General features: G+C 35.5%; 1 protein-coding gene across 1 annotated transcript in view; it reads left to right on the top strand.

Moving 5' to 3' along the window:
• The window catches only part of STX17 (syntaxin 17), a 77,358-nt gene that overhangs the window by 47,179 nt on the left and 13,172 nt on the right, over nt 1–17,007 (top strand). Inside the window, exons 4-6 of the mRNA XM_050761517.1 lie at nt 2,090–2,315; nt 10,090–10,205; nt 10,277–10,327. Coding sequence (XP_050617474.1) covers nt 2,090–2,315; nt 10,090–10,205; nt 10,277–10,327 — 393 coding nt within the window. The remainder of the gene's footprint in view (nt 1–2,089; nt 2,316–10,089; nt 10,206–10,276; nt 10,328–17,007) is intronic.

Here is a 17,007-nt window from a genome sequence, read left to right as displayed (position 1 = left end):
ATGGTCCAGAAAGGAGTCACACAGCCAGGAAATGGTGGTGTGTGGCAAACAGTATTGTTCTGGGACTTGAGGCCTGGGCTGTAGTCCTAATTCAGTGAGATGACATGCAGGACTGGCAGCATGTGGAGAAATAGGCACTGTGTTTATCTAGACTCCAGTTTCCTTATTGTAAAATTGTGAGATTGGATTAGATGCTCACCTATGCCGTTGTATAATTTTAACATATTAATACCTACATTTCACATATTTTGAATCTACAGTTTAATTATCCTTAGGTTTTTGAGCTCATATTAGAATGGTAAGAGACTGAAGATAAGGTTACAGGAAGTATGGTAAGATAGAGGTGCAGTTTTTTCACCCAGAAAAGTCTTACAAGATGCTTTAGGTTGTAACTAAACTATTTTTTTTTTCTAGAATTGACTTTAATTTTACTACAGTAAAATGGAAACTTTAGATTGTATGATATTAAGATACTATATAGATAGGCATTATGATTTTAGTTTAGTGGAAAGATTGCTGGCCCTATAGGAATACCTGGGTTTTCAACCCCAGTGTCGCCACTAGATAACCAAGTAAATCCTAAACAGATTTTTTTTGTTTTGCTTTTTCTATATGTAATAATTTGGACTATAGTAATATAACACCTCACTCAGAGTATGCACTTGAAAAATTAATTAACATGTACTGGTCTGTCTACTGTATAGGATTTGCATTAATATTGTGAAAACACTTTAGGGGAAAATAATTTAAAATATATGAATAGACATATAACTTTTTTGAAACATCTTACTTTGATTATTTTTGCAAATTTGTCCTATTTAATCTTAAAGGGATAGTTTCTTTGTTTTCAAAGTATAGACCATTGAGAAAGAGGGAAAGCTCCCTGGTATATTTTATGAAGCTAGCACAACCTTAAACCTATTAAAGCAAGTTTAAACCTAGTAAAGATAGTAGAAATACACAAACTGTGTACATGCATACATGTGTATACACACACACACACACCCCCCATGTGCTAAAGTTTCAGATAAAATACTAGCAAGTGTGTTTAAAAATTATGTATATAGACTAGAAAGGATTTATCCCAGGAATATAAAGATGAGTCTACACTACAAAATCTATACATAATTCATTACAGCAACATATTAGAGGAAAATTTATGACTAAGCCAGTAGGTATTTCTCAAAAAGAAGGAAAATCATTTGATAAAAAAAATCTAACAACTTCATTCATAGGGCAGTGCAGAGTAAAGCAACAGTGAGATGACATGCAGGACTGGCAGCATGTGGAGAAATAGGCAATCATACTTTGATGCTAGTGTGAAGTGTTACTGCTTTTTGGGAAAAAAACAATAGCTTCTGAAATAAAAATGCACATTATCATTTGAATATTCCTGTTTCTGAGAGTCTTTCCTACACAAAATAACATATTAATATTAGTATATACTAGAATAATATATACTAATATAGTAAATTAGGACTTATATGCAAGGATATTTGTTTCATAGTTTGTAATAACTAAAAATTGGAAACAACACGAATGACGGTTGATCACCGAAGGAGTGATTGAGTAAATTCTTCTGTACTTACACTGTGGAATGTAGTGTAACCATTGAGCAGGAGGAATGGTATTGTTGAGTATGCAATGACAAATTATAGATTACTGTGTATAATGTAATCCATTTTTTTAATAAAAAGGGAGAAGCCTTATATATGTTAAATGTGTGCATGAACCGTGAGAAATGTGTGGGAGGATTGGGTTAAGAGGGGGTGGGATAGGTGAAGTGAGAAAATCATTTTTATTTCATATGCTTCTGTAGTGTTTGATTTATTGTGAAGAGCATTTATCTTTGTATAACCACATTTAATGAAGGAAAAATGCTAAATAAATTCAAAGTATGAGCATGTGGTTTCTAAAGATGCTGGATTTGGCCAGCCAGAGACATGGAAAATGTAAAAGTATTATGCTACACCTTCTATTTTGGAGATATTTGTAATAATTTCCATCCACAACTATTATAACATTACTTCTGAAAAGAAAGATACTTTATACTAAGAAATGGTGGCATTAATGATTTTTTCTTTTATAGCAACTCCGATCCAATATCCGAGAAATTGAGAAGCTTTGTTTGAAAGTCCGAAAGGATGACCTAGTACTTCTGAAGAGAATGATAGATCCTGTTAAAGAAGAAGCATCAGCAGCAACAGCAGAATTTCTCCAACTCCATTTGGAATCTGTAGAAGAACTTAAGAAGCAATTTAATGATGAAGAAATTTTGCTACAGCCTCCTTTGACCAGATCCATGACTGTTGGTGGTAACGTATTGTACTAAATCTTATTCTCAATCACAGTAATGCAGTTAATTAAAGCTCACCTCCTTGAGTAGATACTGAATTACCTATAGGTCTTCAAGGATCATTCGCTATCCCAATATGCTAAATGCTTGGACCCTGATCAGTGTTCCCGGAAATGTGTACCCTGGATATTTTGCAGAATAAAAAACTTGAGGTTATGTTTATGGAGTGGATTTCAGGGCAAGTACCCATTTGTCTATTTATTGAAGAGAAATTTAAATATATTTCCTAAGGGATAATGTCATTCTTGTGTGCAGAGTACTCTTCACTCCTTTCCAGGTGCAGGGGTGACCTCTTCAGGCATGCCTTTTTTTTCTTAAGCATTCTGATTTTCAGAAGGGATGTTAGATCTATCTTTCAGCCAAGTTCTCTGAATAACTGACAACATTAAGTAATCTACAACGGGAGTCAAGCCATCATCTTCTGTGAAGTGATACTCTAAGAAACAGCCCTGTGAAATTTGTCATTACATCTCTTCTAAGGATGTGATTGATAATTGCCGATCACATTATAATGTCTTTAACTCTGAAAATATTCTTGGCTTAATACATAGTAGTACTTCAAAGTAGTTGGTCTCTTTTTTATCTTTTGGGTATTCAGTGGAATAACTGATAAGGTTTTCTTACTTAAATTGTTTACTAGAAAGCTTAGAGCCAAAATTTTTAGCCACCAAAACTCAAATTTTTAAACCTATCCTAGCTTTGTTTTATAATTACTGCCCTTGTTTTCCTTTTTGTTTTAGTGTTTCTCTTTTATTTGTAACTTGTCTCATCTTGTTATATTTTATAAATTATTCTAAGCTACCTTTAATCTTTGTGGAAAAGGTAGAGTATAAGTCATTTACAAATTAGAATAGAATCTTAGAGATGTTACACCTGCCCATTTTTTCTTTTTTTATTTACTTAGGGCACTCCTGCATCACTATCTCCAAAGCCAGATTATTTTTTAATTTTATATTTTCAGTGCTAATGATTCAGTAATTTTTAGAGAGATTAAAAAAAAAAAAAAACTTTGGAAGGAACATTTAGGCCACTAGTCAGAGTTTCTGGGTAATCTTGCTTTTGTCGTAGCCTTAGTACCTAGCACAATGCTTGGCATATAGTGGACCATTCAGAAATATTTTATAAACATAAATACATAAATATCTTTTTAGAGATAATTTTGTAATTTCACATGTGCTTTAATCACCTCACTCAGAGGATAACCAGTACCGTCAATGTTTTTGAGAGAAGGAGATGTTAGCACTCAGTCCTTGGTTGAAAAGTATTTGGAAAGAATGCTTTTTGATAGTTTATAATTACCACTTCGTTATTCTGTTCATCTATAGTTATTGCTGCCATACTGGTGAGGTTGAAGGCTGTTTTTATCACTTAGTGCAAACTGATGCTTTATGTGCACATGTGAGGTAACTGGGTTTTATAGTTCCATGTGATTAAGGACCCATCTTATGTACTCAGACATTGTGATAGTTGTTATGGTAATAATAACTGTGAAGATAAGCTGGATTTTCTGGAAAGAGTAACTAGCATCAGTCTCTTTGCTACTTAGCTTTGAATTGCCTATCTCTAGCAATTCCCCTATCAAACGAAAATTTGGAGTTCTATCTGAGAGTTTTCTCAAAATATGTTAATACCCTAGTACTTGCTTTAATTTGCATTTTATTATTGCATTATTTGTGTTACTACCAGTAGAACTGTTTGGGATCAACAACTTTGGGCTTATATATCATCAGAGGAATTGGGTGATTATTATTAATAGAAAAAGGCAGTTTACCCAGTTTGCTGGCAAATAAACTTTCTCCATAGGAAGCTGATTGATATAAAAAAAAAAAGTTCGGCAGATTTTGAAGAAGTATGTGCATAAAGGAAATGGAAAAAATTGGAGCAGAGCCAGAGGATGAGGGAGAAGAAATAGCAGGTGAAATTCACTTCCCAATTCTTTTGATTCTCAAACTTTTCAATTCACCAAATAGGCTACTAAAGACCTAATTACTAGGAGAAAACTAAAAAATTAAATCTCTGTAACTAGTATTGATTTGATTGAAACAGTCATTCTATTAATAAAATCAATACCTAGGTTATACCTAAAACAGTGTATAGAATTTCGAATTCTGAACAGTCTGCTTGTCATAGTGTGCTTTCACTATGAATCCACTGCCAACATAAAGCAATTAAAAAACTGCTGTCTCACCAAGTGCCTGAGTATTTCACCGAGTGTGAGAGTTTCTACTATATTGCCTCAAATCCAGAAATATTATTAATAAATAATCAAGAGGATGGAAAGGAAATGAATAGTGAAAAGAAAGGAAGTAACTAATTTACGTAAGACTTTAATAGTGGGGTAGGAATTGAGTTTGCTCCATATTTGATCTTCTTCTAGCTATAGACTGTTTTTTGTCATTCTACATGTTTTTATTCTATGCTCTCCAGTTTTTCCTTATTTTTGCTTTAGATACTCATTATAGTAGCAGCAGCCTATATGGAAAATCTGTTTTATTGCATAGAAGTTAAGTGCCTTAAAATACTTTTTACTTTACAAATTCAATCTGATTCTAAATAAATAGATTGGAAACATCAGCAGAGATTCAGAAGCAATGTTGCCACATTTCCATGAGTAAGATCAAAAATACAAAAATAGTTTTTCATTCACAGATAGAAATAACAAGTAGAATAGGATGTTTTATGTTCTCTGGAGAATGAAAGAAGCTTATTAAGTTTAGGGAGAAGCTGTGATGATTTTGCTGTTTCTTTTGTCCAGATTCTGAGAGTTCCTAAAGCAAATCTTCTCTGCCAATCTTCTTGATCTGAGAAACTCCCTTCTGTCTCACTTGTGTGTCTGGTTTCACTTTTAGCATATTGCTTTCCACCCAAGTGAAGTGAGGAGCCTCCAAATCTGATTTGTATTTAGAAAGGTGATTCAAGTCATACAGAGTGAATCAGTGCTTCTCTCCATTTTTGTCTTTCTTTACTCTCAGGACACACACTTCAGTAGTGCAAAAGGAACAGAATCTTATTACATTTTAAACAAATATTCACAAAAGAAAAGAATATAATCTTAAAACTGCTGGGAACTTCAGACCAGCATATTGAATTTGATGAAATTTAGATTTTTATCACAGGTATGTACATGTACTGAAGAGTTTTGTGAAACATGTAGATGGTTTGTATTATATGATTCAGAAGATGTATTTTCTATTGGTTTTAATTTTTTTTTAAAGTCTTCATTCGCAGCTAAGCCATGCTTAGAAGTAATTTTATTTTGATAGATAGGCTTATGTAGATGATCAGCAAATTAATTTCACTATTTTTAAACTATCAGAACTGGAAAATATTTCAGCAATGCTTTTGAATTAATTTAGATTTATAATAAAACTTTTTCTTATGTGGTGAAGTTTAGTGGAAGTTTTTTATATATAATAATTCTTGGTAAAATCATTGCTGTTCATAAGTGGAGAAAGAGGGAGAGAATATTTGGATGTGTATAAAAGGGAAAAGTCTTATGTTATTTCGTTTATTTCTCACTTCAACTAAACCAACAATAAGGTTTTAAAACCAATTCTGGGGTTTAAAAAACAGTGGTGAGTGATAGGTCCTATGTTCTACTTGCCCTTTATGCTTCCGGTTTGTGTGTGGGTGGGAGTACCTGAGATGATTATGTTATATGAAACAGTTGCAATTTTTTACTTCTGTAGACAAATCTAAAGTTCTTCAGCCTTCTTTCCTGAAACTATAATCTATCTCAGTGTTTTGCCTTATCATGTCCATAGCAGTTTGTAAAAGTTCAAAGTCAAAGGATCATCACTGAGGTAGTGATTTTAAATGCAAGCTGGAATAAATGAATTATGGAAGTTGTAGAAATGAAAAGATTTACTTTAATTGATAGTCATGCCTTGAATTGATTAGCGAGGTTTAGAGTTTTAAGTTTACATCAGGGTTTTTTCTGAAAGAGAACAGACCTCTTTGTTCTAAGACTCTATTTGAACTAAGATGCATACGTAGTTTGGTTTCAAGTGAGACGTAAATGACTTAAACATTTTTATTCTTTACTGAGGGAAATCTTTTATGTTTGTTTAAAATGTCAAACATTTCCCACCCGTTATTTTTTAGATTAAGTATTAATATATAATAATCTGTCCTCATTTTTTTGTGTACCCTCGCAAACTTCATTTGAATCCTGTTTAATAGTACATAAATTATGGCTTTAAAAAATATTTGGAGTGGTCATAGTTATAAAGTTCTCCTTTATATTTGATCTGTTAATAACAATGAAGTTATCATTATTCATCATAATGTTAAAGAAGTGTAAATACCTGGAAATGTTAAGTAGAAGAAAGGCTATAGAGTAATTCATTTATCTTGGTTGAAGTGAAAATGAGAGTGTCTTTATGGTGATAATGTAAAGCGTAGAGTAACTGTTTTAAGCATTTGTAAAAAATCATTTAGAGCTTTTAAAATATTGGCTATTTGCCGTAATGTTTTAATGTAAAACTTACTCTGTATCACCTGCCTTTGCTCTTCCTTTAAGTTAAATAAATATATTCAGATAAGATTAAAAACACTGTCAGTCCTGATAAATCTACAAATTACTTTTTAGTCTATTGACTATGGTCTTCCTAAACAATTGAAACACTTTTCCTAGAGAGGTAAAGCATTCATAGGCTTTAAAGGTAAAATAGTAATACAGTTTTATAAAATACTATTTTAGTTATAGGTTTGGCTGAAAGGGTCATTGAGAGAATATGAACTTAGAGTTATAATTGCTTACTTTTAGGAGTAGATCAGGTGCCACATGTCATCATGGCATTTCTCTGCTTATAACACTTCAACAGCTCTCCTTGGTTTGCCAGATAAAGTCCAAAGTCTTAAACTGGTCTGCAAGGCCCCTCCTGACCATCTGTAGGCTTATACTTGTAACTTGTCTTTTACTTCTTGCTTTGGTACCATCAAACTGCTGATTTACCTGCCTACATTGTTTCTTCCTTGAGGGCCTTTGTTCATACTGGTTTTTCTACCTAGAATGTATATTCTTCTCTTTTTTGCCTAGTAACATCAAGTTTTCTAGAAAGGCTTCCCATGAGCTGCATACCGTATCAAACTGGATCGGACGCCACCCACATGGAACTCTCATAAAATACTTATGTATATATGTCTGATTCTAGGTAGATACCAATGCAGTCTCCTATTGTTTTATGATTTCTTTTTGTATGTCTGGCTCTTCTAAAATATAAGTTACTTGAGAGAATGTACTCTGTGTTAATTACTTTTTATCCCTGGCACCCTAACACAATACTCAGTGGGTGCTCAGAAAATGTAAGTGGTAGGTGTTTTGAGCTTGAAGTGAACGGGAGACAGTGGACCTTCAGATCTCTCCATTTCTACTGTAACTATCCTAGAGCAGATCACCATCATGTTACACTGGATATATTGGAAAGCCTTCAGAGTGTTTTTTTGTTTTTGTTTTTGTGTTTTTGTTTTTGTTTTTTTGAGACGGAGTCTCATTCTGTTGCCCAGGCTGGAGTGCATGATCTTGGCTCACTGCAACCTCCACCTCCCAGGTTCTAGCAATTCTCCTGCCCCAGCCTCCCGAGTAGCTGAGATTATAGGTGCATGCCACCACACCAGCTAACTTTTTGTATTTTAGTAGAGATGGGGTTTTGCCATGTTGCCCAGGCTGGTCTCGAACTCCTGATCTCAGGTGGTTTTTTTAGTTTCTAATTTTGTCACCTTTCAACTTCATCCTTAATGTGTTTTTCACACGGCAGCTATGGTTTTCTCTGTAAATCTAAAATCTGATTATGGCACCTTCCCAGTAGTCTCCAACTATTATTAATAGTAACATATTGATCTTTTGTGAAAAACAAAACTGTTTAACATAGTTTACAAATGCCATGAATAATCTCAAAGTAGATTTCCAGCCTTAAACTTTACTTTTCTCCTTATCACAGTCAGCTATACTGAACGTTTTTCAGTCCCTAAGCATATGCACATACTGTTCTCTCTGACCTGAATACTCTTTGCTTCTCCTTCCACCCCTGCACCAGTTCACCTATATAGTAATTTCTGTTCATCCTCAGGCTTCAGCTGCAGAGCCTTCTCTGACCACTCTCCCCATCCACAAGTCTAGGTTAAATACCTCTCATCTGTGCCCATGTAGCACTCTATACTTGCCAATGTTACAGTTCTTATTAGACTATACTGGCTGAACTTGATGATTAATATGTCTGTATCGTGCATTTTATAATAAGATCTGTTAATAATAGCAGCAGCAGTAACTAATTTATTGAGCACTTATACTTTATATATAACCCAGGTACTGTGCAAAGTGAGTATCACTTTATTTTACAAATGAGAAAAACCAGCCAAAGAGATGAAATACCCAAAGCAAACAGTTAATAAATAGCCAAATCAGAATTCTCCCAAGTCTTTCTGACTAGGCCCAGGCTTCTAACCACTATACTATGTTGCCTCCTCCGAACTGTTTTTATGGTTTAACATTGTGTCTACAGCACCTCAGCACACTGATCAGCAGGTAGTAGGCATTTAATAAATGTCAACTCAATGAATGAATGATTGGTAAAACCAATATGAGGAAATAAAGACTTGAAGGTAGATTTTAAAGTATGAATTAATTCATCATCATGGTGGTGTTTAATGGGGAAAGTCCTAGTGGGTTGATGACTTTTTAAAACTCAAAAGAAGTAGAAGCAATGGAGGCATGGGCCAGAAGATTGACTCTGAGGAGAAGAGTAGTGACAAAAAAGACACATATGGTAAGAATGTTTGGTGACAATCTTATTGTTACCAATAGTGACTGATTATCATTAATAAAAACATATTACTTCCCTGCTTTCAACACCTTCTGTATCTGGTATTTACACTGAAATAGCCAAATGGGAGTTTAAGGATGGAAAGTATTAAACCTATTTATATAGGTACGTCTCCTTGGAACATTGGCCAAGTAGAATAGTTTTCCTTTGGTGCTTCTTCCACATCTAGCCTTAGTTATTCAGATTGGATAGATGATATTTGTAGCCATTTTTTAGATGACCGTGTAGGTTAAAAAATATGTGTGTAAGCTTGGTGTCGTGGCTTATGCCTGTAATTCTAGCATTTTGGGAAGCTGAAACAGGAGGATCAGTTGAGGCCAGGAGTTCAAGACCAGCCCGGGCAACATAGCAAGACTGTGTGTCAATTAAAAACAAAAAAGAAAAAATTTAAGAAAAAAAAATGTGTTAACTAATCTGGGGAACAAGCTGTCCCATGGATAATTTTTTTTTTTTTTTTTTTTTTTTTTTTTTTTTTTGAGACAGGATCTTGCTCTGTCACCTAGGCTGGAGTGCAGTGGCATGATCACTGCTCACTGCAACCTTGACCTCCCAGGCTCAAGTGATCCCCCCCACCTCAGCCTCCCAAGTAGCTGGGACTACAGGTGTGTGCCACTACACCTGGCTAACTTTTTAATTTTTTTGTAGAGACAAGGTCTCACTCTGTTGCCCAGATGGGTCTTGAACTCCTGGGCTCAAGCGGTCCTCCTGCCTCAGCCTCCCAAACTGCTGAGATTATAGGTGTGAGCCACTGCACCCAGCCAAATTCTATTTTTGCAGAATAATCAATTTCCTTTTAGCCTAAATTTAGAGAGCATTTAACATGGCATTTGTTTTATGAAATCAATTTATGTTATCTTCTTTCTAACAAAGCAAATAAACTCTAAACATGGGGTTATTATGTTCATCCAGGAGCATTTCATACTACTGAAGCTGAAGCTAGTTCTCAGAGTTTGACTCAGATATATGCCTTACCTGAAATTCCTCAAGATCAAAATGCTGCAGAATCGTGGGAAACCTTAGAAGCGGTATGTTAAAAATATTTTCTTTTTGGTCGTTGTGAGGCATAAAAGTAACTTCCTCTCCCTTTCTTTTAAAGGACTTAATTGAACTTAGCCAACTGGTCACTGACTTCTCTCTCCTAGTGAACGTAAGTATATAACTGTTTTGGATGTAGAATTGTTGGATTATTAGAATGAGAAGCTTTTATAATCACTAGGCTTTTAATTAGAATTTTAATAGAACTTAGACTTTTTAAAACTGGTATTAAGCCATAGATAGAAGTTTAACTGCTCTCAAATTCCAGATTAATTCAATAAACTTATATTAAGCACTTGTTATATACAAGCACTGTGTTAGATGCTTAACATTGAGGGTGTGATCAGGTTGGATATAGAAATAAATGAAGCCCATTCTCTGCCTTTGAAGATTCTTTTTTTTTCTTTGAGACGGAGTCTCACTCTGTCGCCCAGGCTGGAATGCAGTGGCATGGTCTTGGCTCACTGCAACCTCGGCCTCCTGGATTCAAGTGATTTGCCTGCCTCAGCCTCCTGAGTAGCTGGGATTACAGGCACATGCCACCATGCCCAGCTAGTTTTTGTATTTTTGGTAAAGACGGGGTTTCACCATGTTGGTCTGGCTGGTCTCGAACTGACATCATGATCCACCTGCCTCAGCCTCGCAAAGTGCTGGGATTACAGGTGTGAGTCACCACGCCCCGCCTCCTTTGAGCATTCTACAGTGAGTGGAGATAGGCCTGGACCCCAGAAACTGAGCTTTCAAGCATGATGGCTAAATGCAAAAGCAAGAATGAAGAGAGGTATTATCAGCTCCAAGGAAAAGCCTTTAATTCCAAAGGAAGGAGGCAGGAGTCATGAGGTGGAAGCATTAAGGATAGCTTCACACAGGTAGACAGTATTTGTTTGAGCCTTGAAAAATGAGTAAATGTCCACAGGGGGAAGTTATGGAGTATATTTGAGAGGCTGAACAAAGACATGGAGTAGAGAAGTGTATGGCATGTTCCAGAACGATAAGTACTGCAGTATAACCAAAGCCTAAGGCACCATGGGCAAGCAAGGTGGGTGAGGGCTGGATTGTGGTGGCTTTGAATGCCATGCTAAAGAATTTGAACTTTACTTTGTAGGCATTAAAAAGCCTAATACTGATTCTTGAGCAGGTTAGAGTCATGAAATTCAGTCTGTGCTTCAGAAAGATCACTGTTGGCTTTGTGAATAATGGCCTAAGAGAAGAGGAGGTCATGGAAAGGAAGACTGGTTAGGAATCAATTGCAAGAGTTCACCTGGAGCAATGACAATACCAGTGTAAAGGTAAAGGACAGCTGAGAGATATTTCTGGGAGAAGTATTAGCAGAAATTGGAGGAAGATGGAGTCAAAGATAAGGAACATTGTCTTTATTCTGCATAATTGGGTGTCAGTGATACTGTTAACATAGATTAGGAAGCACAAAGTCAATTTGGTGGGAAAGATAGATTTTCCATCATTTTTCTGAATTGTTCTTATTTGTCTTTCCCAGGAGTTTCTGCTTGCAGTTCTCTCTAGGTTTAGTTCTTTGTTCCTGATCAAACCATGATTTTGGGGTTGTTTATCTTTGAATTATGGTTTCCCTGAAATCTAGTTTTAAATGAGAAGTTCCTAGATCACACAATCAGAATTGGAATGGTAAAGGACTGAAGAGGCCAACCGGTCTAATCCCTCTACTCTTGCCCCAGTGTCTCAAATAAATGGTCTTTTAGCCTCTTTTGGAACAATTATAGCACAAGGATATTGATACTTAAACCATTACATTTGGAGGGTCTAACTCTTAGAACAGTTAGAGTTAAAAGTATCTGCCCTATAATAACTTCTTTTTGTCATTTTTAGCCTCTAAAGCTACATACTGAACAAATGTTGTCTTCTTTCCATATGAAAGTTTTTCAAGGTTTTGAAACCATCATCCTTCCTCACTCTATCCCACCCCACCATATTTTCTTCTCTTCAGAACCCTTGTTTCTTTTGCATTCCTTCTACAATATAATTTCTAGGCTTCTCAATACTGGCTTCTTACTCTGCTTATGTTCCATATTCTGCATATTTTCTTGAAATGTGTTACCTAAAATAGAATGCAGTAAATTGAATTGCTTCTGGATGCCTCTAAGTTAGAAGAAGCAAAATATTTGAAGTTTCTGGATTAGGTATCTGTACAATATTAATATACTCGCAAACAGAAGGAAATAATAGAACAAGAATCCCAAAATATTTGTTGTTTCAGAATCAATATTTATTCAACTATTGTAAACTAATAATCGCTGAATCCAGTGCAGTTTGTAAAACCTATACATGTATGGTTACACAAATATATACACTTGCCAAAAGTCATTGATCTGTACACATAAAATGTGTTTTAATGTATGTAAATTATACCTCAATAAAGCTGATTTTAAAAAACAAACTACACATGTACAAAGTTCTTACTCAATACAAACACATTTCTTTTCTACTGGGATAGGCACATAAAAGAAATATTAAAGGTTTGTGACCATATGATAGTTACATGTTGGATTACATTATGTAAGCAGCTCATAACCTCTAATCTAGGGGAGATTTGTGCAGGAAAACTCTGACTGTACCCACAGCTCTATACAAATGTCCTATTTATAATAATCTGTATAAGTACATGAGACAGAATGCTAATAAGCAAAAGCTCAAAGGAGAACCCCTGATTATTATTCCCAGGGTGACTAAGTTCTCATGACCACATGGCCAAGGATTCACAGAAGCTCTATTTAGGCACAGAATGACCTGGGAACATAACCAGAGTGACCACATCTTTTCATTTTCATCACATGGACATGATGGCATCTAGACAAATTAACCCTGTATTTAAGGAACACTTTCTATGTGCGTAGCACTGTGCTAAGCTCAATGAGGAACAGGAAAAAGCATTTAAAAAAACTTACAAGATAGTAGTAGTGGTTGCACAATATTGTGAAGGTACTTATTGCCACTGAATTGTACACTTCAAAATAGTTAAAATGCTAAATTTATGTTATATTTATTTTACCACTATAAAAAGAACTTACAAAGCCATTGACAGATCAAGGTATAGTTCAATAAATGTTAATAAATTAATATCTACTAGGTACCCTGCTCTATTTTTCTTCAACCTTTGTTGTTCAGGTGCCCTATTCTCTTCCTATAACTTTGTAACTAGCCCTATTTCTAGTCAAGGAGAATTTAAAGAACCCTGGGCCAGTAGTTCAGTAACAACTCACCCTTGCTGCTGGTCTGTTTTGACTTCTGCCTTTTGCCTTATTCCCTGTGGTTTTTGTAATCCAGTTTTACTCTGGAAATGTAAAAACTGGTTGCAATGGATTAGATCAGATTCCTTCATTTATTACCTACGTGACCTTCAGGATGTTATTTGACAGCAATGAGCTTTATAACATTGATGGGAGGACTAAATGAGATAATGTGTATTATTAAGTACTTCCCATTCTCTTCCCTTCCACTGACTCCAACTGCATTCCCACTTTTATCCTTCCTTTATTTTGATTCCTTGTTTGGTTCCTTGCAAAAATTCTACTTTTTCCATCACTATTATCCTTAGGCTAAATTTTAGTACTGGAATTCCTTCAGTACCTTTCCAACTGCTGAATCCTTTGATAGCAACATCCTACATATCTACTCTGCTTGTTGCTTACTCAAGGCCAATATAACCACTTATTTTGCCTATATATCATAGTATTTGTAAGTTTGTTTCTGGGCCTTTTTGTATATATGATTGCATATGATTAAGGAGTATATAGAATATATCATAGGAGTTTAGAACCAGAATAGCTCAATGTGAACAGGATTGGTCAAGATCTAAGATTAGAACTTGGCCTTGAAGGCTGGCTGGAATTTAGAGAGGAATAAATGGAAGTACCTGGAGTTTTGGTATTACCTTCTTAAATAAACTCATAGCTTTCCAAGAACCTTAAACTTTACAACTACTATCGGAACTCTCCAAGGAAGACCATTGTTAATGATATAAATGGATTTGGGGATTAATTTTTGAATGTATTATTATTGCTTGACATAGAGGATACTAGGCCTACAAGTGTCCCCAACAGGCGTTCAAGAACAAAACAATTCATTGGTTTTGAATTTATATTCCCAAATTGTATTCTGCTTGACAAGTATAATAAATCACAGTTTATACAGAAACTTAGGTACTCCTATGACTGTTCATCAAAATTTGTTATGTTTAGGCCAATAGGGGGACTTAATTCAATGTTCTTTAAAATGAAATCCATAGACATATTCTTAGAGTCATTTGAGAATTTTTTTTTCTGTAAAAAGGGGTCTATATATTACTCTAGCTTGAGAAACACTGCAGTGTAATGATCTAAACACTTAAATATGGTTTAGCTCATTGTTAAAGGAATGCTGAGAACATATATGGGGTGCCAAACTATAAAATGGCAGGCATGGAATTTGAAGATTGTAAGATGTGGGAGGCCTAAGCAGATGAAAATAAACATGAACAAATCAGAAGCAAAACCTCAGGGGAGATTGATTGATAGAGGTGAGGAGGCTCCTGCACCACCGTTAATGTTTGGAGCTTGATTTCACAGGCTGGGACAGGGTTGTATATGTATCCTTTGGTCCCACAAAAAGAGCCAAGGACATAGTGGACAGGTAGTGACCCAGTTCAGCTCTGTATGGAGTCTAGTTTGGCATTCTACTGATGGCGATTGACAACTCTGTGACAATAGTTTGCTGGCTAAATGTAACATTTATGGGGGTCGGTGAGTCCTCCTTAATCAAGAAGCAGAATTTGAAGATATGGGCAAAGTTTGAAGTTGCAAACCAAGCAAAATATGGACCAGAGAAAGGCAGATGTGCACAATCGAGGGGTGGCTGTTGATCCCAGGATAAAGGCTGTCTGCCCTCTGCCTTCTCCCCACACCCCAGCCCCATATTTTAGCATGCTTTCTGATGGCATGAATAATTACTTACAGATGTGGGCTACTCCCCAGCGTGGGATGGGCCTCATCAAATGCTGGTGATTGCAATGACGGGGAACTTTGTAGTTCAAATAATTAGTGATCTCAGGATTGGTTTTTTTCTTGTGGTTGCTTCAGTTATTCCAAATGATTTTTATGAAAAAATATTTAAATTGTATTAAAGTTTTGCTTTAATTTTAAAAAGTCATAGAAATACAATATCCAACCGTTTTTAAAGGAAGGAACATTAAAAAGTATTTCCCTGAGGCTTTACGATTACACTTGGGGTATAGAAATGGCAATAATCCTGGCAGGCTCCTCCCTCTTGCTGGAATTATTTTGGGGCTGAAGGAAGGGAGACACATTGACTGTTTTTCTTCTACCTATCAACTCATCAACATATGATGGCTGATGATAGAGTTTTACGCCTGTGATTTATCTGCTAGCATAGACTGTTTCAGGCAAGAGTGGAAAGTGTTGGGGGTGTCCTAAATAGAAACAATGATAGGGTGTCAGAAATCTAGACAAGTTGTATATTATTAGTGCTGGAACTTTTTCTTCTATGGGTCAGAAAAAGAAAGCTGACTTAAATAAGTTTTGCTATTGAGGAAAACAAAAATTGAATGAATGAATGCTAAAAGATACCTAATGTTTTAGTGTCCTAGAATTGTCAAGATTCAAAAGAAAAAGTTAAATATATTTTTTTGATAGAAAGATGAGAGTTAACACTTCCTTGGGGAAATCAGGATGAAGTTTTCTATTTTTCCCCCTCACAATTTGCAAACACATTTTATCCGCACTTCAACTCTATGAAGGTGTAAGTATCATCATTCTCACGTGATAAATGAGAATACTGACACCTAGAGAGCTTGAGTAATTTGTCTAAGAGCACATAGTGGCATTTGCTGAGATATGAACACAGATTACCTGACTAAAGGTGATGCCCTTGATCTGAGCACATATAATAGTGGTTCTTAAAGTGTGAGAATTGTGGACTGGCAGCATCAGCATCACCTGGGAGCTTACTATCTCAGGCTTCATCTCAGGCCTACTGGATCAGAAACACCAGGGATGGGGCCCAGCAATTTGTGTTTTAAGAAGCCTCCAGGTGGAAGACTGAGAACCATTGTTAAACTTGTCTCTAACAGAGACATTCAAAGGAAAACTGATAAGGGACTTTCTTAGGGATTGTGTTAGAGATGTCAGGATAGTGGTGGAGAATATTGGAATGAAGGGATACCACAATGGCGAAGACAGACATATTTTGTGTATAAGAAGGGAAGGAATATCAATAATGCTAAGAGGAAACAAACATGGGAAAAAATAGCTGTGTGGTTTGGGCTTCATGTTTTCAAATGAAATAATGGTTGGAATTAGAAAAGTGTTATTTGTATCTGCCTCAATATAAATGAATAAGCCAATTATATAAGGGCAATCAAACTCTTCAGGATTAAAGTTAATTATTTCACCCTCATTGTAGGTGGCATCTATCTAGGATCAAAGAGAGATTCTCTTTTTTTCTGCACATTAAAAAAAAAACAAAACCAAAATAGTCTGTAAAGTGCGATAGTTGATTATATGTTGGCTTATACATTTGTTGTTTATACATTTGTGATTGTTGGTTTATACATTTACTAAATCTCATACTATACCATTAAAAGCAGTACTTGTTATATGTAAATTCTATCTAAGTAAAGTTGAATTAAAAATGGGAATGTGTTCCTACAGCAAGTAATGAGTTCGTGTCACTGGAGGTTTCTGAGCAGTGGTTCAGTAACCACTTGTCAGGAATGTTTTAGTAGGGCTTCGCACATCAGAGAGGAGACTGACCTGATGACCTCAA

Source organism: Macaca thibetana, chromosome 15 (genome assembly GCF_024542745.1).
Source record: "Macaca thibetana thibetana isolate TM-01 chromosome 15, ASM2454274v1, whole genome shotgun sequence".
Classification (NCBI taxonomy): domain Eukaryota; kingdom Metazoa; phylum Chordata; class Mammalia; order Primates; family Cercopithecidae; genus Macaca; species Macaca thibetana.
This window is presented reverse-complemented; position numbering and strand designations above follow the sequence as displayed.